This window comes from Thamnophis elegans, chromosome 3 (genome assembly GCF_009769535.1).
Source record: "Thamnophis elegans isolate rThaEle1 chromosome 3, rThaEle1.pri, whole genome shotgun sequence".
Classification (NCBI taxonomy): domain Eukaryota; kingdom Metazoa; phylum Chordata; class Lepidosauria; order Squamata; family Colubridae; genus Thamnophis; species Thamnophis elegans.
Genome location: NC_045543.1, coordinates 85,062,931 through 85,076,608, shown reverse-complemented (window position 1 = coordinate 85,076,608; position 13,678 = coordinate 85,062,931). Strand labels below are relative to the sequence as shown.

At 37.6% G+C, this 13,678-nt stretch overlaps 1 protein-coding gene across 2 annotated transcripts in view; it reads left to right on the top strand.

Moving 5' to 3' along the window:
- PTCH1 (patched 1) overlaps positions 1 to 13,678 on the top strand; it is an 89,982-nt gene that overhangs the window by 27,345 nt on the left and 48,959 nt on the right. For both annotated transcript variants that reach the window (XM_032213089.1, XM_032213088.1), the window contains exons 3-5: positions 9,569 to 9,758; positions 11,229 to 11,298; positions 11,619 to 11,710. In XM_032213089.1, coding sequence (XP_032068980.1) covers positions 9,569 to 9,758; positions 11,229 to 11,298; positions 11,619 to 11,710 — 352 coding nt within the window. The remainder of the gene's footprint in view (positions 1 to 9,568; positions 9,759 to 11,228; positions 11,299 to 11,618; positions 11,711 to 13,678) is intronic.

The following is a 13,678-nucleotide window of genomic DNA, read 5'->3' as shown; positions in this document are numbered from 1 at the left end:
AAGGGCAGTTTAAAGTACTGATTTTAACCAATGAAGAAAGCAACTACATATGCATAAAAAGGCCATGTTGAGGTTCACTAGACAGAATTTAATTGCCAAGGGACAAAGCTACATTTTTATCCTGTTATTTTTTAGGGGGTTATATAAGTTGGTAAATATATAAACACACACCACATTTTTCGGAGAATAAGACGCACCAAGGTTTTGAAGAGGCAAATTTTTAAAAAATTGCACTCTGCAAACCTTCCAAAAAGGGGTCCGTTCCCCCCCCCCAAAGGGCATGAATAGCCCTTTGGAGGTTTGTACAATGTTCCGGGGGGGGGGGGCAAAAATGAGCAAAAAACGGCCCATTTATGATGAAAATGGCTTTATATTTTGTTAAAAAAAGGGCATTAGGAAGCTTATAGAATGCTCCTGGGGGCTGGGGGGGGGGGCAAAATTGAGCAAAAAAACCAGGCCATTTTTTGCTCATTTCTGCCCGCCCCAGCCCACAGGAGCTTTCTGAAAGCCTCCTACAAGCTATACACGACGATTTTGGTGAAGGGGGCAGGGTTTCAGAGGGCAAAAAATGCTGTATTCAGTGTATGAGACGCACCCAGATTTTCACCCACTTTTTTGAGGGGAAAAAGGTGCATCTTATACCCTGAAAAATATGGTGTGTGTGTGTGTGTATGTATGTATATATGTATGTATGTATGTATGTATGTATGTATATGTGTATATGTGTATATGTGTGTGTGTATATGTATACATATATGTATGTATGTATATATGTGTGTGTGTGTGTATGTATGTATGTATGTATGTATGTATATAGTAGTAAGAAGTCTTCTTTTGCAATAGTGAAAAAAAACCTTAGGAAAGGTAAAGTTTTCATGTGTTAATGGCTGCATTTAATGTAATATAATTAGTTTTTTTTTAAACTCCAATTGATTCAATAATTTAGAACAGCATATACCATCCAGATGTGTTCAGACTGCAACTCTCAGAATATCAAGACAGCCAATTTGTTCTGCTTTACAAAAAAAATCCTTCCAACGTATGCAATGGAAAAATGAAGGCCTGCCATGAGTGGTGCGTCATTTCTAATGACTTCATGGAGGTGCCCATGAAGGTTTTTTTGGGAAAAAATAAAGAAGTGATTTGCCATTGATTTCTTCTGGTCAAGGTCTCCAATTTTCCAGTTTTAGCCTAAAGCTCCGGTATTTAGTGATAATGATGCCTGAGTATGTGCTTTGCTAATGGAGTGAAGTTCCTGATTTTCCTATTCAAGGCAGCTTACAATAACATGCAAGACAACTAATTAAGTTATAGTCAAAGTATTAAAACTCATCAACTAAAAAATCACCGATAAAAATCCATTAGCAACAGTATCTAACAGTTTAAAACTTAGTTCAACAACAAGACAATTTAAATATCAAAAGCCACTCTGAACAAAAATGCTTTTGCTTTCACGCGGAAGGACAACAGATGTCTTTGTCAGGGAGTTTGGTAGCCAAAGAATGGCTACCAAAGTGTTTTCTGCCAAATGTGTCTCCAGCGATATTAGGGCAAAAAAAAAAAAGAGCTACCTTCTGAGGATCTGAAAAGTTGGTGTGTGGCTTTCACCTGGGATGAGATGATCACTTGGGAAGATACGTTGGGTAGTAGAAAGCTTTCTGTCTGTACTTTTCATTCATTCATTCATTTAATCTTCTGGATGATTAGAATTTGTTCCCAGATCCATCAGCTGCTAAAATTAAAGCATAGATCTGTTTTCAGTCTGGCCATCTGAACTTCATCTGCACAAAGTGTCCTGATTCTGGATCTTCATTTTGTAAGAACTATACCATAATGTGGAATACACTGAACTCCAGTGTAATATTGTACTTGACCTTTTGGATTAATATTTAGATCATGGCACTAACCTTTGGAAAATCCAATTTATCTGCATTTAGGTTAGACAGTTGAAATATGAGGAATAATAAGCCTTTGAAACTTGTCTTGGAATGTCAGATGATTAGCTTTTCATCCTGTTAGAAATCTGACCTAGTTACCTGTTTTATGTTTGTTTTAGGTACCTTCATAAACATCCATTTGATTATCTACTCTCCTGTGAAAATAAAGTGAACAAATCATTTAGTGGTACTGTACATTGTTGTTACTCCTTCAGGATTAGGATCTAATGTTATATAAGGAATGCTTTTTCCCATTTCCAATGCTTTTTGTACAGGGTTACATGATGCATTTTATGGCTTATGATGTACCCTGATATTTGGGCACTCCCAGGTGTGAATATAGAGTTTGCAGATTAAATTCCTGTCCCACAGTACCCTGTTTCCCTGAAAATAAGACCTCCCTGGATAACAAGCCCAATTGGGCTTTTGATTACATGCTCTAAAATAAGCCCCCCCTGAAAATAACCCCTCCTCGAAAATATTGCAACACAGCAGCAGCCATGAGGTGACCACACTCGCCGCCTCCTGCACCGCAAAAATAATAAGACCTCCCCAAAAATAAGGCCAAGCACTTATTTTGTGGGTCAAAAGAAAATAAGACCCTGTCTTATTTTTGGGAAAACATGGTATCTGTCCCTTTTGACACATTTTGGCCAATATGCCAGCAGTATTCCCTCTTGTACTCTTACTCTAACATTGTTGTTAGGTTCTTGCTGGATGTTCCTAGTGTCTGTCATGAGGGTTTTGTTTGTTCTTTTGTTTTTAAGAAATCCTTTTGTCAAAGCAGAAATTATAGCTGCAAAAGAGAATATCCTTTGTTGGATTGTGTTGCTTGGAATGATGTGTGTGGTCATTGTAGCGCCTGGTTCAGTCCTTCTCCAAGCTCCTGTTCTCTTGATGTTAGGCTGGACATAAACACTAATGAAAAGACCAAAACACACAAGAGTAAGGAGTTTGGCAGTTGGCCCCCATGAAAATGGCATTTACTTTTGTTTTTTAATTGATTGATGGGAGGGGAGGTTAGCACAAACCAACTACTAACCAAGTAGAGTAGTAAAAGCTAACTGGTTGCGCATACACACACACACACACACACACAAAATTGGTGGAAAGTTCTGGTTTTACTATTGATTCACTTTGAATGCTATAAACTTGAAAATAAATATATATGCCTCTTTCTATAACTTTCTGGTATCCTAATAGATCTAGAAGTCCTTAAAGATCCAGAAATTGTATCCTCAGCATGTCAATGTACCTTTCACTTGGTAGGATGCAGGCCATAGTATGTAGGCTCATATGTTTGTCTCTAGATTAGAGATGCTAGCTTCTATAGAATAACTAAGGAATGCTACGGATAAATGAAGCTTGGGTTGTGCTGCTGGCACATTGCCCAACATTTGTCAAAACAGACAGGTACTATACTTATTGATAGCAGGCAATGTTGCGTGTGGCACAGGAATGATTAAGATTAGTAACTTAGTCTGTACCTTTTGTATCTTACTGGAAAGTGTTTTGGGAAAGCCTTAATAAGTCAACACTATAATTAGCAATAGAGGCCAGTATCAGTGGGCTCATCTAGTGATGATTGGATGACATGAATAGTTGTGTAAGAACAAATGCGAGAATACAGAAAAGATGAATGAATCATTTAAAGATTAAGAAACAATGCTATTGGTGAACATCTGCATTAAAAATTAAAAACTCCAAACCATTGGTTTGGAGAAAATCATTGAACTACACATATATGTATTTTAAGCATATCTGATTTGGTTAATATAAAAGGCTGAAATACAGTAATGAATGAAGTAGACAAAGATAATGACATTTTGAATATGTGTGAAAGCATAGTTTAATAATGTCAACAATAGATCTTGGGGAAAAGTGAAAGAAAGTAGAATGTAGATGGACTGCAGAAAGAGAAAGTTTAAAATGTATGAAATAGTATGAAGAAGAAAAGAGGATGTGGAAGGTGCTTGGAATACAGTGAAAATTTATGTTACAGAGTAAAGGAAGTATTGGGAATAACACTAAGTTTGAAAAGGGATACTTGGTGGTGTCATGAACGAAAAGGCTGTGGTTGAAAAAACGAAAATCACTGTTTCAAATAATGAGAGAAAGATTAATGCAATTGATGGAGAGAAAAGATAACTACAAAAAATGTAATCAAAGAGAGCAAGGAAACAGTTAAGACTAAAGGAAGCAGAGAACACACAGAGCAATTTTGATAGAAATTAAAAATTGTTTTGAAACTGGGGATGACAGCTAAACAAGTTGCCTCCAGCAGAGTGAATGGAATTACAAATAGCAGTGATGAAATGCTTTGGAATGAGACTGAAGGGAAGGAATTTTGGGATTGTTATTAGAGATTTGCAAGGGAATGCTAAAGATGTGTCAAAGTCTGAATTGGAAACAAATGCTAGTTAGGGAAGAACATAATAAATTCATTAAGAATGTTCAAAAATGGTGACGTTGCAGGACCAGATGCTATAACTAGAGAAACATTATTATTTATGTATTTATTTGATCTATTATAAGTCACTTCAGTCACTGCTGCTTTAGGTAAATGAGAAGTACCACAAAACAGAGATCCCGCTCCCTTGGAAGCTGTCAGAAGATAACATGATTAATGGTATCAAAGTCTGCCTCAAGACAAACATCAGATCTAGTGTGTTCTTTCCTACATTAGTTCAGCTCTGAATGGTCTAGAACAGTGATGGCTAACCTTTTTGTCGAGGCATGCCAAAAGCGAAGGGAGCAGGGGGGGGTCACATGTATGCGTGCCTGCACCCATAATGTAATGCCCTCCCCTGCGCACGTGCACACAACCCTTTGCGCATGCATGCAGGCCTCACTGAAGCCTCCAGACGCACGGGAGGTGCGTCGGGCTGTTTTTTGCCTTCTGCAGGCTTCAGGAAAGCTTCCTGAGGCCTCCAGTGGGAGAAAAACGGCCCAACAGGCAATCTGGAAGTGCGTTCCTAAACTTCCATTGGGCTGTTTTTTGCCCTACCCAGGCTTCAGGGAAGCCTCCTGAAGCCCGGGGAGGGCATAAAACGGCACAACACGCAAACTGGAAGTTCGGGAATGGACTTCTGGGTTGCCCTTTGGGCCGGTTTTCTCCTTCAGGAGGCTTCCCTCCGGAGGACGAAAAAGAACCCAATGAGCAAACCGTAAGTTTGGTGAAAAACGGCCAAAAAACAGTTTGCTGCCGCACTCATGTGTGCTGGGGCTGACAGGACAATGCCTTGCATGCCCTCAGAAATGGCTCCGGGTGCCACCCATTGCACATGTGCCATAGGTTTGCCATCATGGGTATAGAACCATGGTTCCCGAACTTCTGGTTTGCCCGTAGGGCTGGTTTTTTTTTTTGCACTCCGGAGGGTTCGTGGAAGCTCCTGAAGCCTCTGGAGGGCCTCCAGGGGTGGGGGTGCAGGGGACGCTGTTTTCACCCTCCCCAGGCTCCTATAAAGCCTCTGGAGCCTTGGGAGGACAAAAAATGGCTTTAAAAAAGGCTGAACTCAGCTGGCCAGTGCGCGCATGCCTCGCGTGCCCTGACAAATGACTCCACATGCCACCTGTGGCATGTGTGCCATAGGTTTGCCATCCTGGGCATAGGTTTTCATGTCATTCTATGGCATTATTTTGTATTTGATATAACATGGAGCATAGCTGCAATTTTTGCTGCAAAGAATTCATTTGCCATGGGAATTTGAAAAGGGAAAACACATTGCTATGCGTTATTAGACAGTAATAAATCTATAGCAGTAAGCTACATATGGATTTTTCTGCAAAAGAGATTGGCAGTTTCTAAATATCATAAATAAATAAAAATTTGAGTAGAATTATATACTAATCTATAGATTAGTTCCTTTCATTTTCAGAAACCAGTTTGACATTCCCTTAGTACTGAGGCAGGTCTGCACAACATATAGCACACAGGACACCAGTGTTTTGAAAAATAATCACTTCACTGCCACCAAACAATGCCATCACTAAGAAAGATCTGCCATTGCCACCTTGATTTTTACGTCAATTCCACCCCAAAAGACACACTGAAGGGCACCTCCAAGCCTCACTAACACTGCCAACTCTGTTGCTGCCACCGCTCTGCTAGTCACCAACAACCGATTGGCATATCAGCTATGCTTTGTGAAGTATTTTAAAGTATTAACCTGACCCTTTCTTCTCTACAAATTGTGGTATCCTGGACAAAGATATAGTGTTAGCTTGGTACTTGAATAAGACATTTGCAAAAGTAGTATTAAGATTATGACATTTTTCCTTCTTAATGATAAGGTTTGGGACATGCTTGAATTTTGGAGATGATACCTATAGAATGAATTTTTGTTATCTTCAGTGAAAAAGATTTGTTGAATAATTTGAAATTTCTCATGTGCTTCTTTTCTCCACTTCTTACTGTTATCAGTATATGAAATGCTACTTTGTAATTGCTATCTGAATATACTATTTTTAAAAAGTATTAAAAGTTGTTAATAAATCTCAAAATAAGTTGCCACAATTACTTTTATTCCTAACCGACCAGTACTAAAAGATCTGCTGTCAACATAATTTTCTTGGGATTTCTAAAACCATCTGTTGATTTATTATTACTTTTGCTTTGGCTTTATGCAAGCTTGGAAAAGTCCACTTTTCTTGCTGTTATGTTATAATGCTGATTGGTTGAATTTGCCTTGTTAAGTGAGATTAATAGAGTTTGACAGCATCTTGAGTCAGGGGCAATCATGTCCATTGATATTAAACAGTTGGCCACTTACAATGCTGTCCTTTGGCATGAATAGATTAGTCCTCTTAGTTGAAATAAGTTAGAAATTCTGATGAGGCCAGAAATAAATCAGTATATGAAATTGAGTGTGGATGGCAGAGCATGTATTTTACATACAATATAGAAGTGCTATTTGAATCTACAGATTGTTTATTCTACACATTGTAAAATAAAATTGGACATGATTTGCTGAAAGCAGAAAAGAATTATTGGAAAGTCCAATTTTTTGAAATGGGGTTGAAAATCAAACTTGACGCTTCTGCCTTAATAAATGAAATTATCATTTACATCTTTCATTTAGCTATGACTACAGCTATACATATACAGTTTATTTGTAATTTGGAAAATTGTTTTCTTTCAAAGTAATCATAAACGTGTACATACGGTTGAAATTCAATTAGAGCTTTTACAGGATTATAGTTTAACAAAAATTTCACTAAATATTTCCAAATATCAAAATAATTAGTTGCAATTTCCCAAATGAGAAGAATGAGTAATTCATATTTTTATTTGCTCTGTCTAAACCATGAGCCCAAGGTATTTAGAGATAGAAGTTGCAGTTGTTAGAAAAAATACTTTTACAATTCATTGAATTGCAGTTCCTAATTTTTATTATTGCCATTGATTTTATTCTCTTTTTTAATGGAAATTACTATGGTTCTGCAATTGTTCACCAAATGTCAACTCTACATTTTTATCTTGTTCCTTGGAAATAGCCTTAAAAGCTACTTCTTTCACACATTACCTTTTTTTTGGCCATGATCATGCTGCTCACAATCATTTTTTCTTTGCCTTTCTGTTCCCCTATTATATATGTCAAAAGGAGGTACAGATCACCAAACCTATTCTAAGGCAGATGTGCTGCTGTGTCCCTCTACCTAGTCTTGTGTGTAGACTCTGAAACTAGTTAGAATTCTACATAGTGTACCAAAACTCTGGTCAACCAGAGTAAAGGGGAAAATGAAATTCTGAGAAAGATAACAGCAAGATGATTGGTTGAGCTGAGGGCCTCGTTAGTTTATCAGGAAACAAACTGAAAAGATAACACATGTATAAGTTGATTCCTCATGAGCCCAAGGGTGATTCCATGTTTCTATAGGAGACTGTGCATACTACACGTTACACAAATGTGCTCTTAATGTGTTGTGAGGTTATAGTGCTGAGAATCCTATCAAACACTATAATATTAGCAATAGCAATCACACTTAGACTTATATATCACCCCATAGTGCTTTACAGCACCCTTCTGGGCAGTTTAAAATGTCAGCATTTTGTCTTCAGCAATCTGGGACATCGGAAGGATGGAAGGTTGAGTCAACCTTCAGCCGAACAGAATCAAATTTCTAGCCGTGGGCAGAGTTTGCCTGCAATACTGCATTCTAACCACTGCACCGCCAGGGCTCATCACTCCCACATTTAATCAACAAATAAATTATATGAAACAAAATACATTCTAGCTCCTACTTAAAACATTATACAGCAGCGTTTAAAGGATAAACATTCATGGCTAAAAATGCTCTTGAAATAATTAGTTTTATGTCAATTTGTATACATCTGTGAAACATACAGTCTTAATGAAGACTGCAGTAGATGAAGTGCAGGTAGTCATTGACTTACCACCATAATTGAGACTGGAATTTTGATCACTAAGTGATGTGGTCATTGAGTCATTACATGACCAGACCTGATTTTACTACCATTTTTACTGTTGTTGTTAAATGAATCACACAGCTGTTCAGAGAATCTAGTTTCTCCAATTGACTTTGTTTGTCGTGAACCGACTAGAAAGATTGCAAATTACAATCTTGTGACTGCAAGACGCTGCAACTTGATCTTTTTAAAGACATGGCCACAGGGTTGGTACAACAGTCATAAGCCACTTTTTCCCGGGCTGCCGTAACTTTAAACCATCATTAAATGAGCAATCATAAGAACAACCTGTAAGTCCCTACATGCTTAGAAAAATATGAAAGATAGGACCTAATATTTATATGTCTTCACGTACTGAAATGTTACTTTGACAATGATCATGACAACAATTGTGAAGCCTCAAGGCATCAAAGCGCACTTAGTATGGCCATTGTTGAGGATTCTAAGTATTGAAGTCTGCACATTTGGAGGGCACCTAGGTTGGGAAGCTGCCTTCCCAAAACCTATTGCCATTTAATTTGTCATGACGTCCATATTCTGATACACTAAAATTCATTACGGAAACTCTAGATTCCCCCAGTAGTTTACTAAATGTAAGTTGGCTGTCCTCTGAATCTGCACTGTTAAGTGACCTTCACTGTTAAGTGACCTTCACTTAACAGTATTTTTATACTGCTTTTAACTAACAGCGGCAAGATATACTAATGTTCGTTTACTCTTTTCCTCCTAGCTGCTTTTATTTCCTTTCTCCTTTTGCCAAATTATTTAGGAGAAGAGTGTAAACTGAAGCCATTTATCTTGAAATGTGCCATTGCAGCAGACTGTTTATACAAGTGTAAGAAATTGTAACATAGAAATATTTGGTCTGGTCTGAAAGGAAAAAGGATTTTTTAAAAAACAAACTTTGTACATGTGGAATTCTTGATATGATACTGAAAATGCATGTGTTTAGCACAAATGGACTTGTGACTTGCCTTTGCAGTGTGGAAACTTTTTTTAAAGTAAGGAAAATGTATGTGGCTTTTTTTTTTTTTGCATTGTACACAAAATCAGCTCTATTAAAGTTGCTTCAGCTCTTAATAAACTATAGAATATTCCATGGATGTGGGAAAATTTATTGAGGAGCCTGTGAGCTTTTAGAATGCATATAAAGAGTCAATTCTTGCTGGCTAATCCCAGGTTGTAAATTCTTGTCTGTCAGTTGGTGGACGAGTGAGTCGGGAGTTAAGTTACACACGGCAGAAGATTGGAGAAGAGGCCATGTTTAATCCTCAACTGATGATTCAGACACCACAAGAAGAGACTGCTAATGTACTAACAACAGAAGCACTCAGACAGCACCTTGATTCTGCACTACAAGCCAGCAAGATACATGTATATATGTACAACAGGTAAGATGGAAAGAAAAAAGAAATTTTCTGCAGTAACATAGGAATCAGAACTCATTCAGAAGCTCCCTAGAAGATTTTTTTATTGTAGGAACAGAGCTTCCTTGAACATTTGCTTTTCAACATTTGCAAAGTTACCAGTTTTCCTGGAGAGCTACTTGGGACGAAGCCAGATGAGTGATACATTTGCTAAGTGACATTTGCCCCATTTTACGACTTTCTTGCCACAGTTGTTAAGTGAATTACTGCAGTTGTTAAGTTAGTAATACGATGGTTAAATGGATCTGGCTTCCCCACTGACTTTGCTTGTCAAAGGGTCACAAAAGGTGATCACATGACCCTGGGACACTGCAACTGTCATAAATATGAGTCAATTGCCAAGTATCTGAATTTTGGTCGTGTGACCATGGGGATGCTGCAACAATTGGAAGTATGAAAAACAGTCATAAGTTACTTTTTCCCCAGTGCCGTTGTAACTTTGAGCAGTCACTAAATAAACTGTTGTAAGTTTGTGACTACTACCTGTACTGTTTGCCTGTTTCAGCCTTAATTTTTCAGTTCCGGGACAGTTAAAAAAATGTCAACATGGGAGCTTTCATATGGTTTCAGCTGCCATCATGATTTTGTTGAGCCCTACTGCATTTGACCCTGTTTCTTTTGGCAACTGGGAGCTGGGGAAAATCTTGATTTAGCCACATCTCTAGATGTTCATCATAGTTTACAATGTCTGAAACCATTGTGCTTCAGCTGTTAAGCTAAAGAAGTAATATTTTCTTTTTTATCATAAAACATATTCAAAGTATAACTTTGGACTGTATTGGGTTGCTGACACATCTAGTATAAACAGGCCCCTGTTGTGGGAGTCAGTAATATTAAACAATGGTTTAAGCTAGTATTAAAGCACAAATTTCAACTTATCTTGAAGGGATCTTACAGTGAGTTTGTTTTGCAAAGTTCAGAGCTGTTTTTGATCCAATGTAGATAAACCCTCAGCATAAATTTTCTCTGACATACTGGAAGGATTCAACGCAGCAGGGACTCCTTTGCATTCACCAAGCGGTAAAGAGAATGGGCATTTTCTCTACAGCATCCTTCTGCAGCCTAATATTCTCCAGATGTGCCTGAGTTCTACACTGTTTAGCAGACATGAGATGTTGCTCACATCTGGAGCGTACCAGTTTGGGAAAGGCTGACCTACAATATTGCAAATTTAATTTCCATTAATCTTGCCTGGTGGTTTCTGAGAAATATGAATTGCATGGTTAGAATCATGAAGTATCCTTAATACTAGAGGCTAAAAGCCATCAAAACATAACTATTATTGCTGTCATAAGGAGATTATACCCACACAGGTGAACTAATTTAATTCAAACGACAGCATGTCCTAAGAGTGGCAAATAATCAACTTTGAAAATACAGGTAATCCTCAACTTATAACCATTTTTAATGTAATTTTACTCTTCATTTCCACAGACAATGGAAATTGGAACACTTGTGTCACAAATCAGGGGAACCCATCACAGAAACAGGTTACATGGACAAGGTAAAGACAATGTATTTATTGTATTTTTATTTATATAAACCTGCCTTTATTATTTTTACAAATAAGACAGTGAACATATCCAACACATCTTCCTCCTCATATTTTCTCCACAATAATCCGGTGAGGTGAGTTGGGCTGAGAGAGAATGACCAAGTCACCCAAGCTGGCTTTCATGACTAAGTCAGGATTTGAACTCAGGGTCTCCTGCTTTCTAGCCTGGTGCCTTAAGCACTAGACAAAATTGGCCCTCATGCATTTTTATGTATATTTCTGTAGACATATAACAATATTTTAGAGGGTTTTTTCTGTCTCTTTTACAGATTATAGAACACCTTTACCCTTGTTTAATTATCACACCACTGGACTGCTTTTGGGAGGGTGCAAAATTACAATCTGGGACTGCATATCTACCGTGAGTAACGTGTGTTGGTTTCTAATTTGTTCCACCAGTTAAATGGGGCTTCACTTAGCTACAGTTTATTCTGATGTTGAACTGAACACAAAATATGAGGCTTTCCAGACAAATATGCAAACAGATATCTATTTCACACGCTTTTCTCTTTAAAAGAGATGTTTCATTATAAAATTAACATCCTATCCAATTATGTTATTTTTTGAATGCAAATACATAGGAGAATTAACATCTGAACCAGCACATTTGCAAATATAGGTGCAGCAGTTTCCTGTAGCAGCTTATTATTTGTAGCTTTCCTTCAAATTACCACACAGATGTTGCTTCTTCGCAGATGCCCATATATGATTTTAGCTTTAGGGATAACCTGATTATTTCATCGGAATCAACATGAACAACAGGTGTGAGCCAAACTTAAGTTACTTCAGTTTTATTCTCAGTGAATTCTATCACTATCATTGATTTAATTTGGATTGAGGTAGGGGCATGCATTGAAGTTGGAAGTTGTAAAACAAAACAAAAAAATCAAGATGGCAGCCACAATCATATGTTTGAAGTTGTAGCACATTTTACATGCATGTCACAATACATGCAAAGGACAGGACATTGATCACACTGCTACAGCTGCCATCTTGATTTGTTGACACTTTTCCCTACCCAGTCTCTGGTCCTTGGATATCCTTGGCTTCAGTCCTATATCTGAACCAGATTGTAATTAAAATTGATAACTGACATGATCAACTTTCATTGAGTGTAAAACAAACAATTTAAACAATGCGTTTTAAAAAGTTTTGAGGACCTTCAGTGAATTCAGTCATGAGAGCATGTATATCTTGAGAGATTACAATAACAGATCCTGCGTTTTGCATGAGTTGAAGTGCATATGACAGGAATGTCCAAATTTGGTATATGACCTGCATAGATTTTCCACATCTATTTATACAACAGTTTCTTTTGTTTCATGTTTGTTTCGTGCAAAAGAACATTAACTAAATAAAGACAAAAGAGAATATTACAAGAGAACCCCCAAATCAATCACTGCATTTTCTGGCAACTTCCATCATATTTTAGAATGCTTCTAAAGGGACATTTATGATAATTTGATCCCTCTGATTTCTCTCTGTGATGGAAAAGATCTATAGGGAAAGCATTTGACTGAACTTGGTTACAGCTGTCCACAAAAAAGCAAATCCTCATTGCATAATGCAAAGATCCTGCAGAAGCCATAAATACATCAAAATGTATCAGAAATGTATTGTGACATAGTAGTGGTACAAGTATGGCTGAATTCCAAGAATTGGAAGAATTCTGGGAGTTGAAATCTACAGGTCTCAAAGTTGTCAAAGTTGGAAAGCCCTGCTTTAAGGTGTAGGAAAATCTGGTGATAATTGCTATGACCTTTTCAAGGGATTGGGTTGATTTATTAACTTTTTTTTTCAATTTTCTGTCTTAAATACTTTTATTTAAGAGGAACTGGAATATCAAGCCTCTCATAACAATCTTATTTTATCACTTAAAACTAGAGCAGAAATCCTACTAGTTAGTCATTGGTTTGTCACCAAATTTGTGGCAGAATCTTGGGACCACAAAAAGAGTCAGTAATTTGAATATTTAATTTTTTTAATGTTTGTGCTATACTGTTAATGTACCATATTTTTCGGAGTATAAGACACACCTCCCCCTACCCCAAAAGAGGGTGAAAATCTAGGTGCGTCTTATATACTGAATACAGCATTTTTTGCCTCCCAAAACCCTGCCTCCTTTGCAAAAATGGCTGTGCATAGCCTTTAGGAGGCTTCTAGGGTGCTCCTGGAGGCTGGGGAGGGCAAAAATGCGTAAAAAACAGGTTGCTTTTGCTCATTTTTGCCCCCCCCCCCCCCGAAGCATTCTGTAAGCCTCCTAAAGGCTATGCATGGCTCCTTTTTTAAAATGAAAAACGGTCCCATTTTTGCAAAAAATGGGCCGTTT